Genomic DNA, 13,598 nt, shown 5'->3' on the forward strand with positions numbered 1-13,598 from the left:
ATGTGATGTTCAGAACATGGTAACTACAGTAATTATCAAAGTGGGAAGTGATGCCCTCTGGGGGCATTTGGCCAGGGTTTGAGAAGAAAAAAATCATTATGAAAATCTAATTATATTTTCCTTATTATATTCATTGTTTTCTTATTGGTTATTTTGGGAAAATCCCAGGTATTTTGAGCAGTAGGATTATAAAAAATATATGCTAATATAAAATTAAATGATATAAGTAGCCTATATAAAACTGCAAAATAAACATTCATCTATCGGTACTTTTTATTTAAGTACATAAAAAAATCAAGTACTTTTCTACTTTCACTTGAGTAAAATTGAAAACTGAGTACTTTTACTGGAGTAATATTTTATTATACGGATCTGTACTTTTACTCAAGTACTTGATTTGTGTACTTCGTCCACCACTGGAAATATAATTACAATTTAAAGGGGTCATAGGATGTCCATTTTCCACAAGTTGATATGATTCTTTGGGGTCTTAATGAAAAGTCTGTAACATTAGTTTGGTTAAAATTTCTCAATGGTAGTGTAAAAAATGTTTTTTTTTACCCTGTCAAAAACAGCTCTTTTCAGATCAAGCTGTTTTTGTAGCATTTTCCTTTAAATGTTAATGAGCTCTGCTGACCCCGCCCCTTTCTTTCGAGCTGCTCTCAGAGAGACTGTTTACTTTAGCCGCATTCACCGTGAAACTTGCTAATTAGCACATTATTAGGAAAGGCGATTCGCAAAGATTCATTACTAAACATTATACTCACTTCTTCTGTAGATGAGGCTGGATCATGAATGATTCACGCAAACATAGACATATTTATGTAGATCGGGGGCACATTCCCTTCAGAAACAAATGTAATCCACTGCGTCTTCAGCGGCTCAGATGTCGGGAGTAAATGACGACTGCTATGTTCATTATTACATCCAACAACAGAACACCTCAATCGCTTAGGAGTACATTTTTGTCTACATCTGCTCCGGCGGTGAAACAATGGCGGACTGATGACAGCTCACTCAGGGTGGATCTAAGGTAAGACACCAGTCCAGTCTGTGCTGAAACGCTACTGTCAATCAACTATCATGGGAGGGGCCTGTCTGGATCGGCTCGATTTGAGAAAGGGGAAAACATTTAACCAGATTTTTTTTTTAAACTACTGGGTGGATTTTTATCATTTATAGGGTGGTTGTGTACACACACTGACAACTTGTAAAAGTGCATGTAGCATCCTATGGCCCCTTTAAAATAACTGGTTTCTTTTTTAATACAATTTATTGAATTTATGAAAAACATTTAAAAAGCCATCATTTCAAACTTTTGGGGAAAAAAATATAATACAATTGTAATAGCATTATATATTATAACAAAGTATTCACATGCCTCTAAAATCAAAACACAAAAAAATACATTAATAATGGTGCAGCTTTTGGCAAATGTGAAGCTACTATAAGTGTTTATGTGAATTCTCCCACATACACTAATAGGAAGACTGTAAATGCTTCATCAGGCTGTCGTGGTCTAGACCATTGCCTGATTCACATCATGTTGCAAAATTCTTTGGCACACTGTGCATTTTTCTCATCTCCATGAGGCCTAGTAGAAAGCCTTTGAAATGAGAACATAAAACATGAACTCGGCTGTGTTTTACGGGGGCAAGTGAAACTCAGCCTATCTACCACGTGTTTCTCGCCAAAGCCTCGTGAATATGTTCGGTTGAGGGAGCGCGGCTACAACTCAGCCTTAACAGGAAGAAGAAAATAGGTGAAAATTTTATTCATACTTCAGAATGGAAACCAAGATGTAATTATATGAATTTTATGTGTTGTTAACTGATGGTTGATGAGGGGGAGTACAGAAAATACATCCATAATTTCAGCCCTCTGTCATAAAACTGTCAAACAAAATCAGACTCACATCGGGCTGACTGTGTTTGTGAACATGCAAAAGCACAAGCCTAGTACCTGCTATTGGCATCTACGTGGGAACTCTATAGCATCCTGGAAGTAACACACAGACACAGTAAAAAAATGCAAACTCACTACAGCTCAGTCGTATTAGAAAGTTGTGTGGCTTGTTTGCTCAAACCATACAGCTGTCCTCTACATCCACAATAACATTAGTGTTGCAGAAGTCCCCTGATTGTACAAGAAAGTTGCCCGAGGTGCTGGAGCTGTAAAGAGCAGGAAGCCATTAAAGGCATGACCCATACGGAGCGTCATTACTGCCTGGACCAAACTCCACTCATTAGAGACGTTCGGGGTGAAAGAGGGCGAAAATTAAGCCCCTGTGTGTCTCTCATTTAGGTTTGCGGAGGGAACGGTAACCGAAGGAAGAAAAGATGGATGAGAATGAAAATGGCATGAGAAACTGCTCAAGAACATTCAGGATGAGAGCAGCTCCAGCCGCATTTAAGAAGAATGGACAGTGCACAAATAAATATAGATTAAAAATAAAAATAATAAGACAGAGGAAAATGACTAATAAGTATAATTACTATAATTCACTGGATAACCATTTTGATGGGGGGAAAACATAATAGAAAAAACATAAAATAGTTATAATTTATTACTTAACTAAAAGTAATAATATATTATATTATATAAAATTAAATAAACTGCAAGGACAAAGGTAAACTTAATGAATAAAAATAAATAAATACATACATATTCCACATATATAACCACTATCCATATAAATATTTTACAGAACACACATCTGTAATTTCTATTCTATTCTATTTATATACTACTTTTTTATGTGAATTCTCCCACATACACTAAAAGACTGTAAAATAAAATAAAATAAAATAATTTTTAATATTTAGTACAGTAAATATCTTACAAGTGTACAAACACTTTCTAGAACTACTGCATATTATGAATAAAACTCGACAAAGAACAAAAGAACATCCCGGTGTTTGTGAGAAAGTACCTAATTCCCTGACTTGCACTGACGCACGAACTTGGCCCATGCCTCTGTCTGTGCTGACTACATGCAGCAATAGGTACAGCCAGTCTATATATCAGGATGCAGTACAGAGAACAACTACTGCGCTGACAGCATAATTATAAAGCAGTGTTCACCTTCTTCGCAGCGAGTCTGATGGCATGTTCTGACAATCCAACATAACGCTCACAAGTTTTTCAACTAGACTCTCTCTGTAACCATTCCAACTTCATAAGAGAGCCACAGGCCAGCATGCCTGCTCAAACAAGAAACAATAGGCAAACGGCAAATTCAATGATGCTAAGCGCATTTCTCCTTTAGAGGCTTTAAAACATCCTTACACATAATCTTATGTCATAACATACAATGCTATGGCTCAGATAATGGTGACTAAGAGGAAGAAGTAGTTGGAGTTCTCCATTGTTTGAATCACATTTACGCTATATTAAGATTTCCTGATTCCAAGAAGTGTACCAAGACTTTCCTTTCATAAAGTTGGCGTTCAGGTATGATCAGTTAATCTCCTAAACACTAGGTGGCAATAATAGCCTTGCGACTATCTGCCGCTCCAGGCAAGTGACTCATGGAACAGGTCTTGCAATTTTCTGGTGTTTGGCACGGCTGCCTTTTGTCTGTCAACACAGACAGAGCCAGGTTGTGATTTATGATGATGTGCCCTTCATTGCCAGAGGTTATTCTGTGTCTCTGGGTGCAGACAAAAGCACGTCAGTCAGCCAACTCTGTTTGGAGGAACATGCCTTCCCTTCAGGGTATATGAAGACACTGTGATCCAGTGGCATGTCAGACTACATAACAAACGTAAGTTCCATAATAATTCGGAACATAAACAAAGATTGCAATTGACTGGACAGTAAGTGCAATTATGTAGAACCGATGTACTCAAGAACCAACTGCCATTCCTGTATGTAATGAGTTTAACTTTGTGAATTGCATCTGTTTTCTAGATATATAGTGTCATTCAGGTGAAGTTGCAAATATCAGATTTATGAGATATGAGCACATAAATATCCAAGAAAAGAAGAGTTCTCTTAATTTTCTGTGCCATATAGGGCTGCACAATTAATCGAATGCGATTGTCATGCGCATTTTGTTAAAAAAGCCAGTTCTGTAATCAGCAGGAAATCATCATGTGCTTTCAGATGGAGCAGAATTTACTACACATAGCCGTAGTTCACTGACAAGTTACGCAAAAAAATCTCTGTTTGCATAGCTTCTCAGTGAACCACGGCTCTGTGAAGTAAATACTGCTCCATCTGAAAGCATGTGAAAATACCACATTTAATAACATATTTTTACTCCAAACTCACTTCATAACGTCAGTCGAGTGTTTGAAATAAACCCTTCTGTGAGATGGTGTGGCTTCTTACACAGAATAAGGCACGCTACATATTTCATAGTATTTAAGCAGTGATAAAGGCTTTGCATTATAAATATACTTTATTTGAAAGAAAATTATAATAATAAGAACTCCGATAAACCGTATATTCCCATAGTCGTGTGATTATTAGTCATGTTGAATCAATGAAAGCAGTTGAATCTTCTGTTTATTCAGCTGCAGGTTTTCTGGGTTTCTTCCTCTGACCTTTGGATGGAGATTTACTGCTGATCACAGAACCGTGCTTCACTGAAGCATGACAATCGCAGCTTCTGTCAAATCGCGATCTCTATTCCATTTCGATTTATCGTGCAGCCCTAGTGCCATATTACAGTATTATTAAGGTAATATGTACGAATTATAAGACGGCATAGAGCAGACAGGAAGGAAAGTGGGAAAGAAAGAGAGAGAGAGAGAGGAGGAGCGGCATCGGGAGAGGTCTATGAGCCAGGATTCGAACTCGGGATGCCCGCAACACAACGACACTGCCCACAAGGCTATCGGCACTGACACGAATGAGCTTATAAACAACAAATTATGATGTCAATTAATCACTTACCTTTCACAGTTTTCTTTATGCAAAATCTTTTTTTATAAGATGCCATGCATAAATAAGCAATGTAATCATCACGATAAATATTTCTGTATTATTTTTCCGATATAATCATAATAATATTGACTGGCCAACTCAGAAGTATGAGCTTCCCAGGTAAACTAAAAGCCTTTTAAAGGGATAGTTCACCAAAAATGAAAATTCCATCATCATTTACTCACCCTCATATCGTTCAAAATCTATACGAATTTCTTTCTTCTGTGGAACACAAAAGAAGATATTCTGAAGTATGTTGGTAACCAAACAGTTGATGGTAGCCATTGACATCTATAGTATGGGGGAAAAAAATTCCTATGGAAGTCAATGGCTACCGTCAACTGGTTAACCACATTTTTCAGAATATCTTCTTTTGTGTTCACTGCTCAGCAGAAGAAAGAAACAAGTATACAGGTTTGAAACAAGTAGAGGGTGAGAAAATGACCGAATTTTTGGGTTAACTGTCCTTTAAATCCGGATATTTTACTATTGACAAAGTTTGGTCCACATATTTCAGCTTATTCTGGCTGAAGAACACCTTATATGTCAATATATTGTATGTATATATGGCGGTGTATAATATTCCATATTTTTGTAATGCACCACGTTGGAAGTTTCCCGGTATATTTTTTCCACATGTAAGCAAAACAGACATTATAGCTGATATATGCCTACGTTATTTAGAACGTAATCAAATCAAATACGATTTTTGGAAACAAATCTACAGCTTGTGAATAAGAATTGAACTGAATCAGGAAATTCATATTAACTGTACAACCCTAAACCTCTGTAATTCTGAAAACACCACACCACTTTGTTCTCAAGGATATCTTGTTTTTTTACTACATGAACCAAACTGTAAATATCTTTGAAAGATTTAATTGCATGAACTTCACAATCTCAAAGTCAATCAGAACAGAACTGGTGATTTTAGCCAGCTCTTTCCATTTGATATGGATCAGATGGACTGTGAACTATGGAGATTTTAATCCACCTTCCAAGAATTTGAAAGTTGTACCTGCTTCTCACGGGGGGTTTGACCCTTTTAATCAAGAACATTGGCCAGAATGTGATAGAGCTGCTGAGAAGCAGAAGCCCTCCTGTCAGCCGGCCATAAAACAGCTTCATCAGGCTCGCTATATCACACGCAAAGTAAAAAGTTCTAAAACGCCACTTTGATCTGGTCGGATCTGAACCCAGACACTAAACCCTGACAGTGACCACACTCAACTCCCTCTCCACTAACCTACAGCAGTCGGATGTTCCTTTTATTTCCTCTCGCCATACAGTCCACATCCATAATGCTGTAAATGCCGTTTGTTTTATGTTCTCCCATCTAGCAGTAGCTGGGGAACTCCAGAAAACAGATGGAGCCAAAACACCCCACTTATCCTGCCAACCCACATATTTAATTCCCGTGCACACCGTCATGACCACACTCGTGTTCAACTACACTCCAGCATGATGCACAGATTTGTGCCAACATAGTGGAATTTTCAAACTACCAGCGGGTTGTAATATTTTATATCTTTTTTTTTCTCTGCCAAGCAAGCTGCCAAGATCTTTCACAAATACTCAAACCGCATTCTGTTATACAAGCCGCTAGTAAATGTTCATGTTCACTTGATGAAAACCTTGTTAGAAGGGGAACCAGTCGTGACTGAGATTTTCCTGGATATGATTCACAGTTTTTCCCGAATAACATGAATAAGACATACATACCCCATCAGTTCAGGGAGTCGCACCACATTTCATTCAGGTTTAAAAGAGATTAATTTCCTAGTTAGCTCTCCATAAAAACATCTTCCTCAAAAACCACAGCAGGTGATCATCTTAGTGGCTTGCGAGGAAGTGACCGGCTATATAGCCTACTTTGGAACCAGCATCTAGTATGCATCAAGCACAGACATTTGGGTTACACTATATATAACAGTAGCAGTTATGTGTTCTAAAATAATACCTACCAAAAAAAAAAAACTGTCTTTCCGAGTCAGACTACAGCAAAATCTGGTTCTGAAAATCTTTTACAGCAGGAAACATTTAAGTGACCAGCAGTAAATCCAACATTATGTTAAGCAGCAATAATGGTGACTCCCCAAACATTACACTGCCAAATATGACAGCAGGGCCTTGTAATTTCCACACTGTGGAAAGTGAAGATGGGAAATGGAATCAAGACATTAAAGTTGCAGTAATGTCACACATGATTCCTATAAAATGGTAGGAAACCAACTTGGCTGACTTGAGAACTGTCTTGAAAAAAGTAAAAAGGGTAGCAGACATTAAAAAAAAGGAGGGTTGAAAGTCCAATAGGTTAACATTGTGTTGACTGGAATACTTGAATTCTAATACTTCACTTTAATAGCTGATATATGATTTAGTAGAATAAAATGGGATCAAGGAAACAACTAGACTGCGGTTCATACATCAAAAAGAGAGAACTAAGCCTGTATTTGCCAAACAACTGTCGTTGGTGTAATCTGTTAAACAACTTACAGCACCACAGTAAACAGTGGCTTCAGGTGCCAAAAAATGGACAAAATGTAGACCAAACCACAAAAGAAGGCCATACTAGCCAGGGCTCGATGGCCCGGGGCCAGCGTGAAAGATGCACGAGACAGTTGATGGATTTGTCACTGGCCAATCGGGCCATTGCTACATCCTCATAATTTTTAAGCTTTGCCAATTCAAACATTCAAAAAGATGCGTGCAAACACAGAAATGAGTTCCACTTCATGTCTTCTTTCCCTTGAACAGACAAACACACCTTGCGAATTTGAACATTCAACTGATTTTAAAGCATTCAAGTGAAAGAAGACGAGAAATAACTCAAAGTACTCTCATGCCATTTACAGCACAGCACACACACAGCTGGGTCTCTGATAACACGTGAACACCAAATTGAGTTTCCTTTCATGTCTTCTTGCCTTTGAACGGACAAAAACATACAAAATTATGTCAAAATACCCATCTTGGCGATTTTCCTCGAAAACGGTTTGTTATGTCTTGAGTGAACAAACAGTTGAGAAAGAAATGGGATGTTTAAGCTTATATTGGATCTAGGCATGGGCCGATTATCGGGTTCAAGGTATACCACGATTTGAAAATGTCACGGTTTCAAAACCGCTAATATTTTCCGTTATACCGTTCCTACGGTATGCGCTGTTTTTCATGTCTCCTCAAAGACTGAAAGTGTAGGAATCCCTCAGGTTGAGTGCAGTGTAGAGAGTAACACGACCCCTCCTCCTCCTGTTGGTGTGAGCGAGCGGTCAGTCACGTGTGTGTAGGATGGCTTCCCCTGGAACTTATGCGATCGGCAACCGGACGTTTTTTGTCTTATTGCAAGCAACTCGTCTCTGTTCTGGACTTCCACAAACTGCTTTGCAATGCAATCGTTTTCCAAAATGTAATTTATGTGAAAATATGAAGTCTGTAAATGCCCGTTAACACAGGCCAGAGACGTTGAAGATGGACGCACAGAGAAAAATACTGTAGCAGGCAGATCACTCACTGTTCATGATGCACAAACTATTGGAAGAAAATCCTCAACATTGATTTGGGGGTTTATATGAATGTGTTTCTGAGGGGAACTTCAGTCAGTCTTCAGAAAAGTTTATGTGGTATTTTCTTTTAATCTCGTCTCTGTATAGTTCATATTAAAGCAGTGTTTCAGGGCAGTGCTGCTTTTTTTACAGCGGTAACCAAGGAAACACTGTATCTGGTGTTTGAGAAGCGCCTCCTGCTGTCAGAAAGTGAATCTGCGTCTCATTCAGAGCTTCTGCTGTTTGTTTCGTTCAGGCATGTAGTATAATTTCACAAAGCTAGTCAGAACATTCTGTTTTTGCTTCAAATTGGGTTATTATTAAATCAAATTATGTATATGAAATTATATAACTAAATTATATGAAATGTTATAAATGATATGTATATGAACTATATAACTAAAATTAAATAACTGTAATTACAGATTTAGATGCCAGTCTTTATTTTTCTTCTTTTTAGGAAACAAATCAAAGAAAAAATAAACAAATTCTACTGTTCCTAATATTCTGTATGTTGCTCAAAAACAAAATAGATTGTGTTCAGCAGGGGGAAAAAAAATTTACTTTTTTTTTTTTAACCCAGTCATTTAAAAATAACACATTTTACAGCTGTAACGACAATACCGTGATACCGTGATATTTATTGCTTAAGGTTATCATACCGTCAAAATCTCATACCGGCCCATGCCTAATTGGATCCATACTTTGTGTCTTAAAGTGACACGGACTAGGCCTAATTTACCATTTGAAAAAAATCACTCACTGCTCTTGACCCAATAACTTTAACAATTTTTAATCTGTAATTAATTTATACAGTGAATACTATGCAACGTTATTTTCCATTTGTTTATTCAATTTCTGTACCTAAACACCTACAAATCTGAAAAACTTAAAGCATTGTTTATTTTGTATCTTTGTTTTATTGTATTTATTTGTGCTATTACTTGTAATTTGTTCTTATTTTATTACTGACTGTTCACTTAATCATATTTGAACTTTATATTTGTTAGGCTAGTAGTTTTTGCTGTGGTACTGAAGTTGGAATAGAGAATTGTAAAAGTTAACTGGTATCTAAAATTTTGGTGTCATATAATCCTTTGTATTTATTAGAGGACAACATAACATGGGTCAAAAACAATGAAAACAACAACTATCACATGTTTTTGTGTCGGGGTCAGTGAAAATGTTGGCAGGGCAAGTAAAAATCATAAAAACCGCCATATTTCATTTTTGACAGGATTGAAAATGAGGCTGTGCAGTTGTTTAACAACATACCAATTTAGCTGATGAAATGTCATTCTGTTGAAAAACACCTCATAAAAAAGATTTGAAAGTTGTGAAAATTACATGATCTAGTTCCTTTATACAGTGCCATTGTAAAGACTGTATGTATGTAGTCTATTCCTCACAGCCTAGTTTTCAACCATCTTGAATTCAATATGATGTCTAACATGATTAAAGTCTATTGAGGAAGGCAGTGGATATAAATATTGATACAATCCACCTTCATACTAGAGGTATTTACATTTCCTGGAACTCATTACGAAGAATTGATGTTTTAATACTAAAATGTTACATTTACTATAATTAATGATATTTCTTTATATAAAATCTTAAATGTAAGTGACTTGTTTGAAGGTGGAATGGTGATGAGATGACAATGAAGAATCCAGGCCATGTTACAATCTCTTATCGATTCTTCTCTTGGTAGACACTTCATATCCAAGGATTGAGCAAAACATGGCAGAAAAGAGAAGATATAAAACAGACAAAATTACTGTCACCTTGAATATGCCGACCCAGTCCTTGGGATGTGGTTTAATGAACTGTGTGAGGGTGTAATGGCACTCTAATGCGGCGTGAGGAAGGTAACTTTTCCCCACATTCTGAAAGATGACATGGGCAAAATTGGACGTTTCCATGGTGCTGCTTGCTGTTGTCCCCTCCAGGAATAAAGCCATCTGTCTATCAGCAGCTGCGTCTGTGGGAATACAGGACCCATATAAGAAGTTAAACAAAGAAGAGGCATCTGAAAATATTTTGTGCCAGATTCTACAGTTATCTAGGGTGAATATCTTTATGCAACATTATGAAACAGTCATTGCCTGTAACAGAACACACAGCTTATTTTGTCTATTTTACTAATTACATGTTATTAAATCTTCTGATCATTGCTACACAATTAACAGTTTCAAAATCACACACAAGCAATAATGTATCAGTTATTATTGCAAAATGATTTAGACATTTAAACACAACTGGGTCCATATTACTGACTGTACATTAGGGCTGGGCGATATGTCAAAAATATCGTATCGATAATCGCCTTTAAAAAATATTGTGATATCCGATAATATCGTCTACTAAGCCCCACCTCCACTACGCCCCGCCCCCGCCAAGAAAACATTGCCGACATGCACCATAAACAGTTTTTATGGTGTTCAGTTTGGTCTTAATTATTGCTACAAAGTTTTGTTTTACTTTTCTTAGTTTGTGCTTAAACTGACAGAAAATATTAGCTTTGCTGTTATTTTGGCGTTTCTAATAATTTCCACTATGTTCTTATCAAATTTGTGTTTGAAATTAATTTAGTTTTATGAGGAGAACTGTTGAGGAAAAATAATAGAACCCAATTTTAAGTTCATCATGGTGAAGTTGGACATTCTGGCGGTGATTGTAAGAATGATAAATGCATGTTGATGTCATAATAATGTCTAGAATAAAATATGCCAATGTTTCTCTTTCTTTTTGGCCTGTGTAGATACATTTCATGATGGTAAGTTTAATTTCCTTAATTATAACAATTGCAGCGTTGTTTTTAAACTTGTAGTCAAGCTATAACGTATTTGATATTTATCATGTTTGACAAATCATGCGGGGATTAAAAACGAATTCTGACTAATTCTAATTTTTTTCCTTTCTAGTAGCCTACTAGTTCAGAGGTCTCTTTTGGCCCATTTTTAACCAATTTTTTATTAATCAAAATACAACGCCCACAATATAATATTCAGTGTTGGGCTGCCGAAACTCCGAACGCATTCATGTTGAGGGGCGAGCTGAGAAGCCGGAAGAATGTCTTCATCCGTTTGCAACAAAACTTAATAGTTTTGTTGCAAATGAATTAAGAATTTATAGTGCTACATCTCAGCTTAATTCAACATAATTATATTGTATTCACGGTTTAAAATATCTGTAAAAATATTGCACTGAAATGTGCGCTGAAGGAATTTGCGTGTTTTATTTATACCTGTCATGTTTGTGGTTTTTCATCATTATACAGTCTGTTTAAATAAATATTCAGAAACACATGCAGTGCTACTTTTTTTCTTTTTTCTGTTGAACTTTTATTAAACTGCAGATGAAAATAAAATAGGCCTATACCCTTTATAAGGATAAATTATTTTGGAACGCATCTCCAAAATAATCGCATACACAGATGCACGTTCCCATTACAGTAGTCAGCGCCGAACAACAGACAAATAAAATATAAACTGAGGTTAAAAAAAGTGATTCAGTCAAGATCAGTGAGGAATTTTCTTTTCTTTTGTTCTTTAAATTAACATTAATAACTGGTGGCTGCGGCTGCTGTCAGTGCACGGATCCAATACACCCTTGTTTTCTTTCTCAGCTCTTTACGTTCACTTAAGACATAACCGATTGTATTTATGGGACATTTTGATATAATTCTGTGTGTATTTGTCCATTCGAATGTGTAAAAATGTGAGAAAGAGAGCGCAGTCCAGTGTTCGCGTATATAAGAAGCGGCTTTTGTGCGTGCGCTTTGTGTGTGTGTGAGCACTGAGCAGCACAGAAAACAGCACGCGAGTGCAGAAATTAGTTCTATTTAGTCTTCTTGCAGTTGAATCTTTTGAAATCACAATAAATGCACATACAGAAATCGAGAAGCAGAATCGAAATGTAATTTTTAAAATTAGTTTTTTTTCCCAACCCTACTGAATTATTTCATTCTTGCATGCAAAAAGACCTGTATGGTGACTATGGGGCTATGTAAAATATTTGTAGCAACTTACTAAGTTTATCATTTGTCATCGTTTTTCCGATAATGATGATTATCGTCTGTTACCTGACTGTTGACATCGACATCACGATACTTATGAGACATCGTCGATATGTGATAATATCGTCATATCGCCCAGCCCTACTGTACATTACCCTACTTTTTACCAAATAAATACGGAAACTGACACAAAATATTAATTTGAGTAATATTAACTTTTTTACTGTGTGAAAACACCACTTTGAGTCCTAATTACAAGTTTGTGTTTATTTTGCATTAATGACAAGCTGAGTGTACATTATTTCTATTATTGCATGACTGCTTAACAAAAAAAAATAAAAATACATGACAATACAAGGACATGAAATATTGAAGATTAAAGTGTTTGTTTGAGGTTCAGTAGCTTGGCCTTAATAGGAAGACTGAAGATAACTGGCATGGTTCCTTATAAGCCCACATGACTCAAGTCAGGCAATATTTCTGGATTATAATTACAGACAGTGAGATATATTATTTTCATGTAATAAGGTTATAAACTTTTTTTGTTCATTTTGTCTACTGAATTTGACTATACAAATTGTATTTCAAAACCAGAAAACTTATTTATGAACTAGTTTAATTCATATTAATTAATTTTGATTAATTAAAGTTTTGATGTGATTTCTACAGCTGCAAGAGATTACTCTAATCAACAACTACACATTTGATTGACTCCAAATAAAAAAGTATCAGGGACAAACATTTGCATTTGAGATAAATCAAGTAATTTCTTTAAGTATTTATGCCTATTTATTTCATGCATTACCATCTCTTTCAAAATAAATCAAATGGGCTTAATAATAGGTTCCTTAAGCACAATTACCTAAAATTACATATTTAAAAAACTATAAAACGCAGAAGAGCCTGTGTGGGCTTGGTGAACCTCTTTCAAGTGAAATATGTGAATAATAACATCATGATGCAAGCTGACATTGATACTGCTTGGTTTTTAATTGTTTTAATAAATATATTTTGTTGTCGACCAGGAGTAAAAACATGGTTGTGAAACCTCATTCTGTCACACGCTTACACACACACACATACTGTACATATATATATATATATAT

General features: G+C 36.1%; 1 protein-coding gene across 3 annotated transcripts in view; it reads right to left on the minus strand.

Annotated features, from left to right (window-relative positions):
• Positions 1–13,598, minus strand: part of LOC107596651 (tax1-binding protein 1 homolog B-like) — a 61,007-nt gene that overhangs the window by 42,999 nt on the left and 4,410 nt on the right. For all 3 annotated transcript variants that reach the window (XM_016287433.1, XM_016287434.1, XM_016287432.1), the window contains exon 2: positions 10,259–10,455. In XM_016287433.1, coding sequence (XP_016142919.1) covers positions 10,259–10,435 — 177 coding nt within the window. In that variant the 5' untranslated portion in view covers positions 10,436–10,455. The remainder of the gene's footprint in view (positions 1–10,258; positions 10,456–13,598) is intronic.

This window comes from Sinocyclocheilus grahami, unplaced genomic scaffold (genome assembly GCF_001515645.1).
Source record: "Sinocyclocheilus grahami isolate Dianchi unplaced genomic scaffold, SAMN03320097.WGS_v1.1 scaffold222.1, whole genome shotgun sequence".
Classification (NCBI taxonomy): Eukaryota; Metazoa; Chordata; class Actinopteri; order Cypriniformes; family Cyprinidae; genus Sinocyclocheilus; species Sinocyclocheilus grahami.